At 31.3% G+C, this 14,814-nt stretch overlaps 1 protein-coding gene across 1 annotated transcript; it reads left to right on the top strand.

Moving 5' to 3' along the window:
• The first annotated feature begins 4,100 nt into the window (after window positions 1-4,100).
• On the top strand, window positions 4,101-12,152 carry LOC118063098 (uncharacterized). The gene is made up of 13 exons (XM_035077016.2): window positions 4,101-4,302; window positions 4,395-4,553; window positions 6,331-6,582; window positions 6,695-6,814; window positions 7,446-7,526; window positions 7,815-7,910; window positions 8,378-8,476; window positions 8,765-8,818; window positions 8,908-9,111; window positions 9,928-10,053; window positions 10,392-10,457; window positions 10,872-11,168; window positions 11,364-12,152. The coding sequence occupies exons 1-13, from the start codon at window positions 4,240-4,242 to the stop codon at window positions 11,838-11,840; spliced, it is 2,094 nt and encodes a 697-aa protein (XP_034932907.1). The 5' UTR covers window positions 4,101-4,239; the 3' UTR covers window positions 11,841-12,152.
• Window positions 12,153-14,814: the final 2,662 nt, after the last annotated feature.

Raw genomic sequence — 14,814 nt, 5'->3', positions numbered from 1 at the left:
ATAAGTTGAGTTATAATCCATACGACAATAATTATTAAATCCGGCCCACCTGGTTGGTTAATATATTAATTCTATAATTTAGCTCTAGTCATGTTTATTTTTAAATCAAGTTAGCAATTAATTTAATCAAACTCGAATGATTTAAAAAATTAAGCTATAATATAGTTGATTTGATTAAATTTAGACGAGATCTGATAAGGTAAATTTTAATGTTTTTTTTAATTTTTATCCAAACAAAATTTTTCAAGTTTTATTTTAGTTTTTTTATTTAAATAATATTATTTTATTTTTTAAAAAAATTTATTTTAAAATAAACTGGTTTATATATCAAGATAAAAATTAACTATGCATGCAACTGCGTTATGTCAAGATACACAAGGAATGATGCACAAAAGACTAGTTTTAGAGAGTAGAACGCGATAGGATCTTGGAGGCATGTGCTCAAAAGATAATGTTTTCAAATTCACGATATTAACATGGACGAGCTAAGTGTCGTAGAAGCACATGAAGTTTGTTGTTATCTTCGAGTAAACTAATATTTAGCTTAAAGAGAGTTGGGTTAATTAAGCTGATCACGGATGGATGATCATTTAAGACGCAATTCTTATGTTTTTCAGCTATCAATTCATTAAAATATTTTTTTTTTAGTAATATAACTTCTTCTTTTTTTATAAAAAAACGTGTTATATAAAAGATTAAAATTACTTTCCTATAAAAAAAATTGAGTTAATCCAAATTAACTTGTTAAATTTACAATTTAGATCATAAAATCGAGTTAGTTTGATAAAAATAATGATCACTAAAACTTGGTTTAAAAAAAAAACTAGTGTGGAGTGATTAAATCTAAAAAGAAAATAAATAAAAAAAAAGATGTTAATCTCTGTTAACTCGTTACCTGAGTTATTATGTTGGAAGCAATGCATTTAGAAAAACAACGAAACTCAATTCCCAACCAATCAAATATCAAAAGATGAAATTGAGAAAAAAATCAGTTATAAAAAAGAATAAAAAAAAAAAACAATCAAGAGAAATGAGGTTTAATTAAAATTGAAATTAAAAAAAAAAACTAAATTTAAGGACAACTATAAATTTTTTTTATTGAAGAGTAAAATTGAAAAGAAAATTTAACTTAATAAAAGGATTAAAAAATTAAAAATAACGAGGATGAAATTAAAAAAAAAATAACATAGCACAAATTGAAATTTAATGTTGAGATTGAAAACAAAATGAAATTTTACAAAAAAATCAAGAACAAAAATTATAAATCAAAATTAAAAAAAAAATTGAAGTTAAGATCTTAATAAATAAAATGACAACTTTGAAATTTTGAATAGCTAGCTTAATTTTCAAGTGGAGGAGAGAGAAAAACAAGAGAAGGAAAAAATAAATCATCGAGGTTACACCGTCACTCCACCACAGTCATGCGACATCCTAAAAGGAAGATTTCGGTGTGGCACTTCCATCACCACTATAAAAGCTGATTTTTGGTTGTTGTGAGGCGTCGTATACACTGTTCAAAGAATGCGAGTACAACTCCACCACCTTTTGTTTTTTAGTTATATTTTATATTTATTAAAATATGAAATTGTCATTCAGCTAACCTAATAACAACAAAAGAAATCAATATGAAAATATATGAAAAAAAAAACCTTGAATGCTAGTTTATAATTTTTTTATTTTCAACAGTATTTTGGTTATTTCACTGTACTTTTAAAATATTGAAAAACACTTAACTATCTTCGATCAATATGAATAATGACTAGTAAACATTGTAAAAATACTTTACTGCCCCGTTTGTTTGCTGGAAAGTATTTTTTTTTTTTTTAAGTGATTTTCTTGGAAAGTGAATTCCTGAAAAGTGAATTATTTTTCGATGTTTGATAGTGTCATGGAAAAACACTTTCTAGTATTTGATTATGTTATGGAAAATAGCTTATTAATATATTTTTTTTCAAGTTTATTAAAATAATAAAAAAAAACAAATCTTATAAATTAAAAAGTTGAATGAGAATGAAATTGAAAAAAAATCTAATTTCATAAGTTATCTCAAATAAAATAAATAATAATCAAAATAACGGAGATCAAATCTAACAAATAAAAAAAATTAAAAGATGATGAAATTAAAAAATAATAATTATAATTTCATAAATTATTTCAAATAAAATAAGTAATAATAAAAAAAATAAGAATCAAATTTGATAGATAAAAAATTTAAATTAAAAAATTATAAGAGAAAAGAAAATAATAATTATAAAAATGAGGATCAAAGTTAATATAAAAATTAAACTTTAAAAAATGAAATTAAAAAAAAGATTCAAACAAAATATATATCAATCATAAGTTTGAGGATCAAATTTGATATAATCAATAAAATAATATTATATTTTTAAAATTTTCATAACTTGTAGAAAGTGTTTTCTGTCCAAAATAAAAGAAAAATATTTTTCTAAAAATCAAGTTATATTTTTTTTTAACTGAAAAATATTTTTCGCTAACTAACTTTTTTAATAATAAAAAAAATACAAGAAAATTTAAAAAGTAATTTTCAAAAATTACTTTCTAAGCAAACAAACACCTTCTAATAATCAATTCAATGATGATTTTTCATGGAAAGAATAAAAATATATCGCTATAATGTTTCAATAAATAATACCTTTTAAGTCTATATAAATAATGTTTTTTCTAGGATGTATGAGATTTTGTTAATATTCATGTTATAATTATTAAATGGTATTAAAAATATATTAATTTAGTATTTTTTCAATTAAAACTGACTTTGAAAATATTTTAATTTCACAAATCAATTACATTTCGTAGATTGAATTGCAGACAAAACCAGAATTACATTTCGTAGATATTTGGACATTGGATAAGGTGACGTGGTTGCTTATATTTTTTTGCCTGACCACGAAGAAAAAAACTGATTGGTTATAGTCAAATAACTTATATTTTTTTTGCACAAAATCCACAAATAAATACATTTTAAATTTTGATTTTATAAAATTAAAATAATATATATTTTTTAATTTATTTTATATGCAAAAATCCAACTTATATCAAAGTCAAACAAAAATTCGGTATTGTAGTGGTTTTACGGTTATAGTTTGAAAAAGGTAGTTTTAATTTTTTTATATATATTATAGCTTTTTCTAGTTGAGATTTTTAAAAAAAATTTTAAGTAGGATAATGTAAAATTATAAAATATATTAATTAATTCAACATTTTTAAATATATACTTGGAATAAAATATAAACTGTATCACACTACTTAAAAACAAATTGAGCCTTATTAGCTTCACCTATTTATTTTCAAAATAAAAAGCGGGGGGGAAAAAACTGCACGCAATCCTTGTTGTTTATTTAACATCATTTTTCAATCCAACAAGTAAAATTGAAGTTCTTGGGACTTTCAAGGATCATTGACAAATATACATTTATAACTCATTTCGGAAACAAAAAAAAGAAAAAGAAATGTGAATTATTTTTTAAGAGTGAAAGCACGGTTATTATTTTTCAAAAAGTGTTTTTAATATTACAGCAGTAATTATTTTTTAAATTTTATTTTTTTATATTAGTATATTAAAATAATTTAAAATTTTAAAAATATTTAATTATAATCAAATAAAAAATTATTTTTTTAAAAATTTTTAAAATATTTTTAAAATACAAAAACAAATATACTTATAAATATTTTTTAAAACTAGTTTCGACTTGAAAAGTTATTAAATTAATATATTTTTAGTATTTTATGATTTTTATATTTTAGTGTTAAAAATATAAAAAATATTTAAAAAATTGATTAGAATAGATTTTTTATTTTAAAAAATCTATTTTATAAAACACCGTAATCTCAAATATATAAAACTAATAAAAAAACTCTAAAATTATTTTATCCATATATATTTTTTAAGAAAAACAAAAACCCGGGTTGATGCAATCGTCAAACCCCTGACCAGCAATCCAGTCATTAGGCCGGAGTGGGGTCTCATACGACTATGACAGAAGACATGTCGTTTCAAATATTCAACAAAATTTATCCATTTCCAAACGACGTGTAGTTTACATTTTAAGAAAAAACCTTTCCAGTCAGCTAAATTTCTGACACGGTTTTGTACGAACCCGAAGCTCCAGTTTTTTTCATTTTTGTTCTTGCCCTGCATCATCACGGAGAGCTGTAATGGAGTGATTAGAATTCACTCTTGATCTATTAACTGAAGAAGAGAATCGAATTCCCTTCAAAATGAGAAAACGCGATCTAGCCATTCTCATGCTCTCCGCCTTCGCCATCTTCTTCTCTCTCCAGGTCTGCTCTCTCTAAACCCTAACCGCCCAAATTTTCTCAGTAATCGCTATTTCTAACCCTAACTAACACCAATTCTTTGTTTTCATATACAGCACGAAGGAGATTTCTCTTTTAGAGAGGCATGGTTCCATTTAACCGACGATTATCCAATCAAATACGACACCGACCGTCTTCCCCCGCCGATTGTTTCCGATCTTAACGGAGACGGCAAGAAAGAAATCCTCGTCGCCACTCACGACGCCAAAATCCAGGTATGATTAACTATAACTAAGAAACTCGCGTGATGAATGCTTTACATAAACTACGTGAATATACTAATTTATATATCTCAACATTTTTCTACTATGCATGACCTTCGTTAAGCAAATATTAGTAAAAATAAACTAAAAATTGGTTCAAATAGCATAATTTAATTATGTAATCGTGGATCCAAGTGTATGCTATGCTACCGTACTTGGCGCTTGACTATGCTTATTAATATCAGCAATGATTTATTCATGCTCACCCTGAACATCAAGATGTTATTTGGATGTGCAATCCATTATAACATTATTTTTTTTTCACATATCCAACCATTACTTTAACCGAAAAAAGGAGGGAAAAAGTTGTAAACGAGAGAAAAATCACATCTTGCCACCACTGCTTCTAATAGCTCTTGTGTTGCCTTCTCAATATCATTCGTTCTAAGAGACCCACCAAGGATGTTATGATTAAAAGGCCTTTACATAGTATAATTAACAACCTCTTAGTAGTAAGTAAACAAAAATTATAATTTAAAGCATGAAAACGTTAGAAGGAAAAACTAAATCTATGGAGAGATCTCTCATGGTTGGTGCTTCATCATGTAATACATGTTAGTTCTACTCCCAAATCAACCTTATATTCCAAGAAAAAATGAAATAAAACTCAAATAATGATATTTTTTTTTTATGTGTAACTTATGTAATTTGTTTTTGTAATGGCGGAGGAAGAGAAGAGATAAAGAGAAACTGATATGAAATTTCTTTTGCATACCTATTGTGCCTCCATATATATCCTTTAAAAGAACTGTTAAGATCACTTAACAAATCAAGAAGAAGATGAGGCAAGAAGCAGAATGATATTAGCAGAGAAGAATCAGAGAAGAGAGAAATGAGATCGAAATTGGACTGCAATCTATTCATATCCAATGTGATCCATACACTGCGCTTTTATAGTGATCAATATCAACTACTAACAGATTAATCCAACTAACTGTAACTAGCTAACAGAATTCTACAACTAATAGCAGGTTGCGTGTCCCTGACGTTTGCCTTCCCACAACAGCCTTCTTCTTGTTGCTGTTTCCCACCATTATTTTGCCATCCTGAATCGTAACAAGAACTCAATCTAACAGTTATAGTTATAAACACCCGTTCACTTGTAACAAATAAAATGACAGGATACATTGATTCAAACAAACCCTAAAAGAGGCGTTGTTGCAAATAAACCAGAAAGAAGAGGTTGCAAAAAATTAATAAAAAGGTTGGAAGGGAAAATCCTTTCATTACTTTAGAGTTTGAAAAGATTTCTCAATAGGAAAAGTCCCATTGAGAGAAGGAAAAGAAAAAAAGAAAGACCAAGTCTTTCTTTTGAAAGAAATGGAAGATAGAGGCAGTATATTTATCTTGTTTTGGGGCGATGCATTTTAAACAACATAACCCTAGAAATTTGTTTTTTAAATCCACATAATGAATAAGGTTGCTGACGTGGAAAGTTAGTAAAGAAGATAAAATACTAACTGTTAACTTAAAGCTGCCAAATGCATCTCTTTTGATAATGTTTTTTGCACAATTTTTTGGAAACTGCCTGATTTTGAAAGGGATGGCATGTGGTTCATGTATTAATTTTCCGTTTTGTGTATTTATTTCAATTTAATATTTTTCACAAATTGTGAAAACTACAGTTGCTTAATTTTGTTCTTTTTTTCAGAACGAGTGTGTGGTGTTCTTTTGATGATACTTTTTTATGTTATTAATTGTGAGTTTGTGCTTGTATGTATGTGTATAGGTATTGGAGCCGCATTCAAGGAGAGTAGATGAGGGGTTTAGTGAAGCGAGATTGTTAACGGAAACATCACTATTGCCTGATAAAACACGGGTTGCGACTGGTAGACGTGCAGTAGCTATGGCAACTGGTGTTATTGAGAGGAGATATAAGGAAGGACAACCGTTAAAGCAAGTTTTGGTTGTTGTTACTTCAGGGTGGTCTGTTATGTGCTTTGATCATAACCTTAAGAAGCTTTGGGAAACTAATGTGCAGGTTGTGTGAAAGTTTATATCATCAGTAGTTTTGAGTATTTGCTTGCTTATTATTTCCCATTTTATTTGTCCATCTTGCAAAATGAAATAAGTTGGCTTTTTTTTTTGTACAGGAGGATTTTCCACATAATGCACATCATAGGGAGATTGCAATATCAATAAGTAACTATACGTTGAAGCACGGGGATATGGGATTGGTTATTATTGGTGGGAGAATGGAAATGCAGCCACATGTATGTTAGTTGTGATTTTTCATTCCTAGTATTTCTTGCATTTATCCAACTTCCAGTTACTTGATTGTCTTATTGGGAAAAAGAAGAAGAAGAAGATGAGAAGTACTTACTTATTTGTGTTCTAAAGCTGATTACATGGTTCAAAACTTTTTTCCCTTCTTTATGCATTTAAATCTTAAACATGGGAACATATCATAATCCTGATTTTAATGATTACCAATGACTTCATAGCATGTTTGATGTATTGGCTTTAATTTTTTCAAGGTAGAATAGGAAGTAATACTGCACAGCTGTGGAAATCTGATGCTTGGGAAGCATCTCCAAATATTGCTAGTTTTCATTAAAACCTCACAAGAATGGATAAATGTTTTTGGCATGTTGAGGTTTGAAATAAGCTCAGGCTCACTTCATCAATTTTCTTTTCTAAGTGCTGTTCTTGTGCTTAATTGAGATTGTAGAATCTTTGAGTCTGTAATCTTATGTTTTTTGATAGATAGAAACCAAGCTTCCTTCCACAACTTGTTCACATCAGCTATTTTATAGATGTGCCATTAGATTGTATGATGTTAGTGTCATGAATTTCAATTCCTATACAATGCACTTATGTATGCCTTTTATGTTGCCATCTCAGAATTATTTAGATCCTTTTGAAGAAATCGGCATGGCAGAGAAAAATGCTGAGCAGCATAGAAGAAGTGCTGGTGAGAAAGAGGTATGGACATTTATGGCTTATTCATGTATTCTTTTGATAATGTGATTTACAGCCTTGCAGCTATATCTATTGTTCTTTCCAAAAAAAAAAAAGAAGAAGCTGTATCTATTATTGTTTAAACCTAGCAACAACTATCAGGACATTATTGAAAACATCCTGAAGTGATGGTATTTGTTGATCCATAAGTGGGCCAACCTACTAAATTTTTTGTGTAAGTTCATGTCATTCTCCTTTTCATTTATTGCTGGCAGCTGGGTATTAACACATTGCTTTTTGTATCCTTTGTAGCCATCAGAGAACTCTGGAACTGTGAATTTACGCCATTTTGCCTTGTATGCTTTTGCTGGTCAAACTGGTACCATTCGATGGAGTAGAAAGAATGAGGTGACCTAAATTCTGTATACTTGTTCTTTAGTTTTCTTGCATCGAATCTCATGGTGGGTATTACTAATTTCAGTTTATTGTCAATTGTTATATGAACTGTTCTCCTGATTCATGATTCTTACTTTTTATTCACATGGTTGTGAATGACTTGGTAAGTTGCTGCTGCCTCATGCACAAATTCCATTTGTCCTTCAAAGAACTTTAAGTTTTATGTGTTCTATATATTATTATAAGTGATAATTGAACAAAATGAGGAGTGCTCCAAATGGGTTTGTTTTGTAAAATACCTACGAATGTATATTCTAATGCATCATCCACGTGGGTTCTGAAATTCTTTGGCAATTTGAGAGCATTAATTTGGGCAGGTGTCATCCGTATTCGAACATAGTTGATAAGTATTTCTATGGTTCTGCTATGAAATGTATTCTCCCTTTGTGGTAATGAGGTTTCTGTTTTGGTGTATGTAGAACATTGAAGCAGAGTCTTCAGATGCTGCATCACAATTGATTCCACAACATAACTACAAGCTTGATGTGCATGCTTTAAACAGTCGTCATCCTGGAGAGGTAGCTTTCAACTCAATACAGATACAAAACCATACATTCTTGTTATTGATAAAATCTAGAAGAATTTATCTTGCATAATTGTCAAAGAGAATGTCATTAAGTTTAGATTGCTTTCAAGTCAATTTCAACTCATGCCCACACCCCCAAAAACGAAAAGAAAAAAGAAAAAAGAAACTAAAATGAACCCCGCTAAAAGATGTACTTAGAAAAAGAAGATAAGCTTCAGGTTATTTCCATTTATACTGATGATTTTTCTTTAAGATAAGCTTTCTGAGGCATGTTACTCAGTTTGAATGCAGGGAATTTAGGGAATCAATCCTTGGAGTCATGCCACATCACTGGGTAATTATGTTTCTTAATCCAATTAATTTATGATCATGTTTTTGTTATGAGGGAGTTGTTCACCGGACATTCCTTCATCTTTATGTCAGGATAGGAGAGAAGATACTGTGTTGCAGCTATCACACTTTAGGCGCCACAAAAGAAAAACATCAAAAAAATCAAATGGAAAGAACTCAAACTACCCTTTTCACAAGCCTGAGGAAAACCATCCTCCTGGAAAAGACACGACAAAGAAAATTTCAAACCTGATTGGGAAAGCTGCAAAATATGCTAGCTCAACAAAATCAAAGAAGGTAAGATCTTCTGACCACATCAGTAAATGTATTTATACAAGATTTTGAACTGTTTATGCTCCATTTCAATGACTCTAGATTCTTGCCAATAGCAACCACCATCATATGCCATCGGCTTTCTTCCTGGATGGTTATTTCTTTGCTCCAAAAGCTTAGGTAGAATTTATTACACATCATGTGCCTTTGAAAGAGGATCAAAATATGTCATGTATTCATGCTTGTACCTTTTAGGATGTAATCCCATACTTCATTTAAATAATCTGCTTTACTTTCCACATTAAAATTTGGCTATTTTTTATCTTTTCCTCAATGCAATTTGAAATCGTGATGACGTTTCTATGATACAATTTCTTTACCACTCAAGTGTGAAATCCTTTGAAAAAACATATCTGCTTCCTATTCTGTAGGATGGTTGGAGGCTACTGAAATAGTAACTCCCCTTAGTTGGAAATACTGGTACTAGAACAAGAAGTGATGTGGATTTAACTTTTCCATTGTTTGGAATGGCATTGCGTTGCTAATGTTTGTGAATTTGAATAACTGTGTCTATTCTATCAAGTGTTTAAGAATTAGGTCTGAAACTTTTCTGGAGTGATTGTTTCCCCATTCTTGTTTTGTGCATTTATATGAATCCTTTACTTGTTGAAAGAAGATCTTTGGTGAAAAACAAATAGAGTTCCATAGGCAATTTCTAGCTTACCTTTGCTATATGTTGGCATTGTGTTGCAGTGCATCACATCTGTATGAGTCAACCACCAAATTTACCTATCCATTGTTTGATAAATGATGATTGTTTGTTATACTTCGTTGCTGCAGCCATCACAATATATTCCTACCATAACAAACTACACCCAGCTTTGGTGGGTTCCTAATGTTGTTGTGGCTCACCAAAAAGAAGGGATAGAAGCTGTTCATTTGGCATCTGGCCGCACCCTTTGTAAGGTAAATGTTAAAAATGTGACATTGTGCCATCATGTAGTTTATTTGGAAGAATATTTTATAGCTATTGATAGCTGGTAAATGGCTCACTTGTTATGTGTTGGCCATCTTCTTGCTGTTAAACACTATATCAGACATAAACGTTGCTATTACAGCAAGAATGCCCAGCCCTTTTCTTTTAGAGATTTGTTCTTAAAAACCCTTGTGCGGAATCACCCACTGCTTATTCATGTGAAACGAAAGTTGAATGTGCTCTGTTAACTGAAACAATTTCGACTGCTTATTATATTAATTATCAAGGCAGTTCTAACAAGTTCAATGAAATTCATTGCTTCAATCAGCTTCATCTTCAAGAAGGTGGCCTTCATGCTGATATCAACGGTGATGGAGTCCTAGATCATGTCCAGGTGTGGAATTGTTTTTTTCATCTAAGGCAATTCATAAATGAAAACTAGAAGTTTATTCTAAACTGTCTCGTGGATTATGTTCAACATTCCAAATGTGCTCATTCTAAAATATTTATTACATAATATGCCATAAATCTTCGTCACTGGTCATGAATGTTGTTGTTTATGTGCCACAAAAGCATTTCTCATTTTACCCAGACCACAGCAATTTAGCTTGTTGTGATTGGTAATTAAAAATGAGATTGAGAAATGCCAACTGTATACATCTGTGCTATTCACTGTTTTAGATCCATGGCCAATCAGAGAACTATATTTGTTTAACCTTTTCTTTTGCTTATAAATAAGTGGCGGGGGTGGGTAAAATTGCTTGATATACGTGTGTTCATTATAATGGTTAACATTTCCTCTTTTCAGGCTGTTGGGGGAAATGGAGCAGAGAAGACTGTCGTTAGTGGAGCAATGGAAGTGCTGCAACCTTGTTGGGCTGTTGCAACTTCAGGTGTACCAGTACGAGAGCAACTTTTTAATGCTTCTATATGTCATCACTCGCCATTTAACTTATTCCAACATGGAGAATTCGGCAGAAATTTTGGTCGAACTGATGTATCTTCTTTAGAGGTGGCAACCCCTATTCTCATCCCAAGAAGTGATGGCCATAGGCATCGCAAGGGGAGTCATGGTGACGTCGTCTTCTTAACAAATCGAGGGGAGGTATGTTCTAATCTAGACCTAGCTTCTTGTCTAGATAGTGTTTGTCCATCACCTTTACTGTAATATCTGATTTGACAATCAGCTCTTTGGTTTTGGGAGAGGGGGGGGGGGAGGTGGTCAAATGCTGTAGTAAACACGCTCTTGCCTTTGCCCTGTTAATTGCAACAAGATTGAGAAGTGTACCATTTCTTTCAGGTGACATCATACTCTCCTGGCCTGCATGGCCACGATGCTGTTTGGCAATGGCAAATACTGACAGGCGCTACATGGTCAAATCTTCCTTCTCCATCAGGGATGATGGAAGGTGGTATGGTGGTCCCCACATTAAAGGCATTCTCTTTGCGTGCACATGACATTCAACAACTGATCCTCGCAGCTGGTGATCAAGAGGCTGCAGTTATATCTCCTGGAGGAAGTGTCCAGACATCGTTTGATCTTCCTGCACCCCCCACCCATGCTCTGATCTGTGAGGATTTCACAAATGACGGACTTACGGACCTAATTGTTGTGACATCAAATGGGGTGTATGGCTTTGTCCAGGCTAGGTCACCAGGTGCCCTCTTCTTCAGCACACTGGTCGGTTGCCTTTTAATTGTGATGGGAGTTATCTTTGTCACCCAACACATAAACTCCATAAAGGGGAAACCACGCGCTTCATCCGGTCTTCGATGAAAGACAGTTTTATACTTGTGATACTGAAGATCATTTGGCCTTGAAAGGAAAAAAAAGTGGGCATCAAGCTACAGTCGTCGAACAGTCCTTTTAATCCGCCCAACAGGCCAACTGATCAAAGAAATGCGAGGTAAAGGGTTAAAAGGATTTGATGGGCTTCATAGGATTGATATCCTTCCCCTGATAATCCCCCAGATCTTACTGTAAAATGTGTACTGTTAACATCGGGGACGACTCTGACTGAGTTTTACATGGATTTTAGGAAATGTTTGTATAAACTTGTAGTGAAAGCAACTTTTCATTTTTGATGCAGACATTTCCTATTTACCTTACATCTTAAACGTTGCAAATCACTGTCAGAAATATCGGCCTGGATGATGGTCTTGAATGCATTGTCTGTCATCAAGCTAGAGTGATAACGAGAGGTTTGCTTTCTTCGTTTGATTGTGCAGGAAACACACTTTTGCATCCTTCTCGATGTCCTTTAATAAAGCAAAAAATGTTCTTATTTTAAACTGGAGAGGTAAGCATTGAGCTAACAAGTTCGTACTTGGTGGATTCATAGGGCTGTCGGTCAAAAGCATAGGAAGGGACATCCATCATCAACGAAAAGAGATCTAGTGCTCTGAGGTGAGTAAGATTTACGTATTTAATTAAATTCAGAACATAATCTTCAAGAACCCTTTTAATGGTTAGGAACTTAAGGACACCATCTTAGGCACTGTAATCTGTACGGTGATGGACATGGTGACAAGGGCATTAAAATGTGTAGTGGGGTACTGGGCTAACTGGTATGTCAAATGATAGCCAGCCACGTACAGATTGAGAATTCCTTTTTTCTTTTTTTCTTTTTTTCTTTTCAATCAAATGAAATCAAGGTAGTTAAGAGCATCAACAACATGAACTTGCCCCTCATGTGAAGCAACCTTCTTTGATGTATGTTGTTCCCTCTCTGCCTGGCAGTCTCATGGGAAAATTGAAACTCCAAATATTCCACCCTCTTTCTGTTTTTTGCTCTACAAATAATCGTGCCCTTTTTTCTTTCTTGCTTTGTTAGGGATTGCCACTAGTTGGAAACTCATTTTCTAAAAGTATATTAAGACATCATTAGGCTGCCATGCACGGTTGGCCGCATTAAAAACATCGAATGATGCTTTTAGTGTGGCTTGGCCGTGCAACAAAACGGGGGAAAGCTTGACATGCTAATTCTACCCTCCATGAGCTCTAGAGGTGGATGCCAAGTTTTAACCAATAAAGAACACCACCAGGTTCAATCAGGACAGTTATGCAAAATGGATAAGACCATCAATTGAGAATTAGGCACAATAAAAAAAGCAGGGCACTGTTTGCGAGAAGAAAAGGGCTTGATGGTGGCATGATGAGCATATATTAATATAAAATATAATGTGAGAAAAGAGAATGGATGTGAGAAAAAGGGGTGATGGTGCCATCTTACTATTTTAGGCGGTGCATCACTTTCACCAAGCACCGAGACAAAGGGTTATATTGGATGGTCTTTCTGCTTTGCTTGTCCAATCGAGGCAACCTTCGAAATGATGAAAGTTCCATCGGTGACAACTCCTTCATTTCTCCTACACGCCTATACTTGCTCTTCAATTATTTTGATAGTCTGCGTTTGATTTTGCTTTCGCGGTGATATTGGGTTTTTTTTTAAAAAAAAAAAAAATTATTTTATAATAATTTTTTGTGTTTTAAAATTATTTTAGCGTACTAATATAAAAAAATAAAAAATATATTTTTAATATATTTACAAAAAAAAAATATTATGAAAATCAATCGTTACTACAATACCAAACATTACCTTATTTTGTTTGATAATATGATATACATGCTTTATTAAAATTTTTTTAATTAAAAATATATCAAATTATTTTTATATTAACATATTAAAAACATATAAAAAATATTAATTTAATTTTTTTAAAATAAAAAAAATACTTTAAAAACCAAAACTACTCCCTCAAAATCAAGCATAATCTTAGGAGCGAAATTAGACTATAGTTAGTGTCAATAACACTTTGATTTATTTTAACAGCCTAAATTATGGGGTGCCATGTGTTTGTTTCTAGACTATAACTATAAGGTTGTGGTAATCATTTAGTCGTTGATTTTTTTGTCATGAAAATGAATAATTACTACTATAATATGAAACATTATCTTATTATATTTGATAATATGATATAGATATTTTAAAAATATTTTTTAATTAAAAATATATCAAATTATTTTTTATATTAACATATTAAAATTATTAAAAATACATAAAAAAATATTAATTTAATTTTTTTAAATAAAAAACACTTGAACAACCGAAACTGCCTCCTCAAAATCAAGTACAATCTTAAGAACGTACTTAGACTACAATTAGTATCAATAATACTTTTGATTTATTTTAATAGCCTAGATTATGGGGTGCCATGTGTTTGTTGCTAGGCTATAACTATAAGGCTGTGGAAATCATTTAATCGTTCATCTTTTGTCATGAAAACGAAATATGGATACTATAATGTCAAACACTATTTTATTGTGTTTGATAATATGATATAAATGTTTTTTTAAAATAATTTTTAATTAAAAATATATTAAAATTATTTTTTATATTAACATATTAAAATAATTAAAAAACACCAAAAAATATTAATTTAATTTTTTTGAATTAAAAAAAAAATACTTTAAAAACCGAAACTGCCTCCTCAAAATCAAGCACAATCTTAGGAACGTACTTGGACTACAATTAGCATCAATAATACTTTGATTTATTTTAATAGCCTAAATTATGGGGTGCCATGTGTTTGTTGCTAGACTATAACTATAAGGTTGTGGTAATCATTTACTCGTTGATCTTTTGTCATGAAAACGATGTATATCTCCACTTTAGGACTTTTGATGATCAATCCATGGACGTTAGCTTTATCTTTGTAATTGTAAAATCCTATCAAGTGAAGACTGAAGA

The sequence above is a fragment of the Populus alba genome, chromosome 7 (assembly GCF_005239225.2).
Source record: "Populus alba chromosome 7, ASM523922v2, whole genome shotgun sequence".
Lineage (NCBI taxonomy): Eukaryota > Viridiplantae > Streptophyta > Magnoliopsida > Malpighiales > Salicaceae > Populus > Populus alba.
This window is presented reverse-complemented; position numbering and strand designations above follow the sequence as displayed.

Excerpts from the sequence above, each read along its gene's own strand:
- LOC118063098 (XM_035077016.2), top strand. The coding sequence starts at position 4,240 with ATGAGAAAACGCGATCTAGCCATTCTCATGCTCTCCGCCTTCGCCATC. Across the intron at positions 4,554-6,330 it reads CTCACGACGCCAAAATCCAG|GTATTGGAGCCGCATTCAAG; the intron begins GTATGATTAACT and ends GTATGTGTATAG. Across the intron at positions 10,054-10,391 it reads CTGGCCGCACCCTTTGTAAG|CTTCATCTTCAAGAAGGTGG; the intron begins GTAAATGTTAAA and ends TGCTTCAATCAG.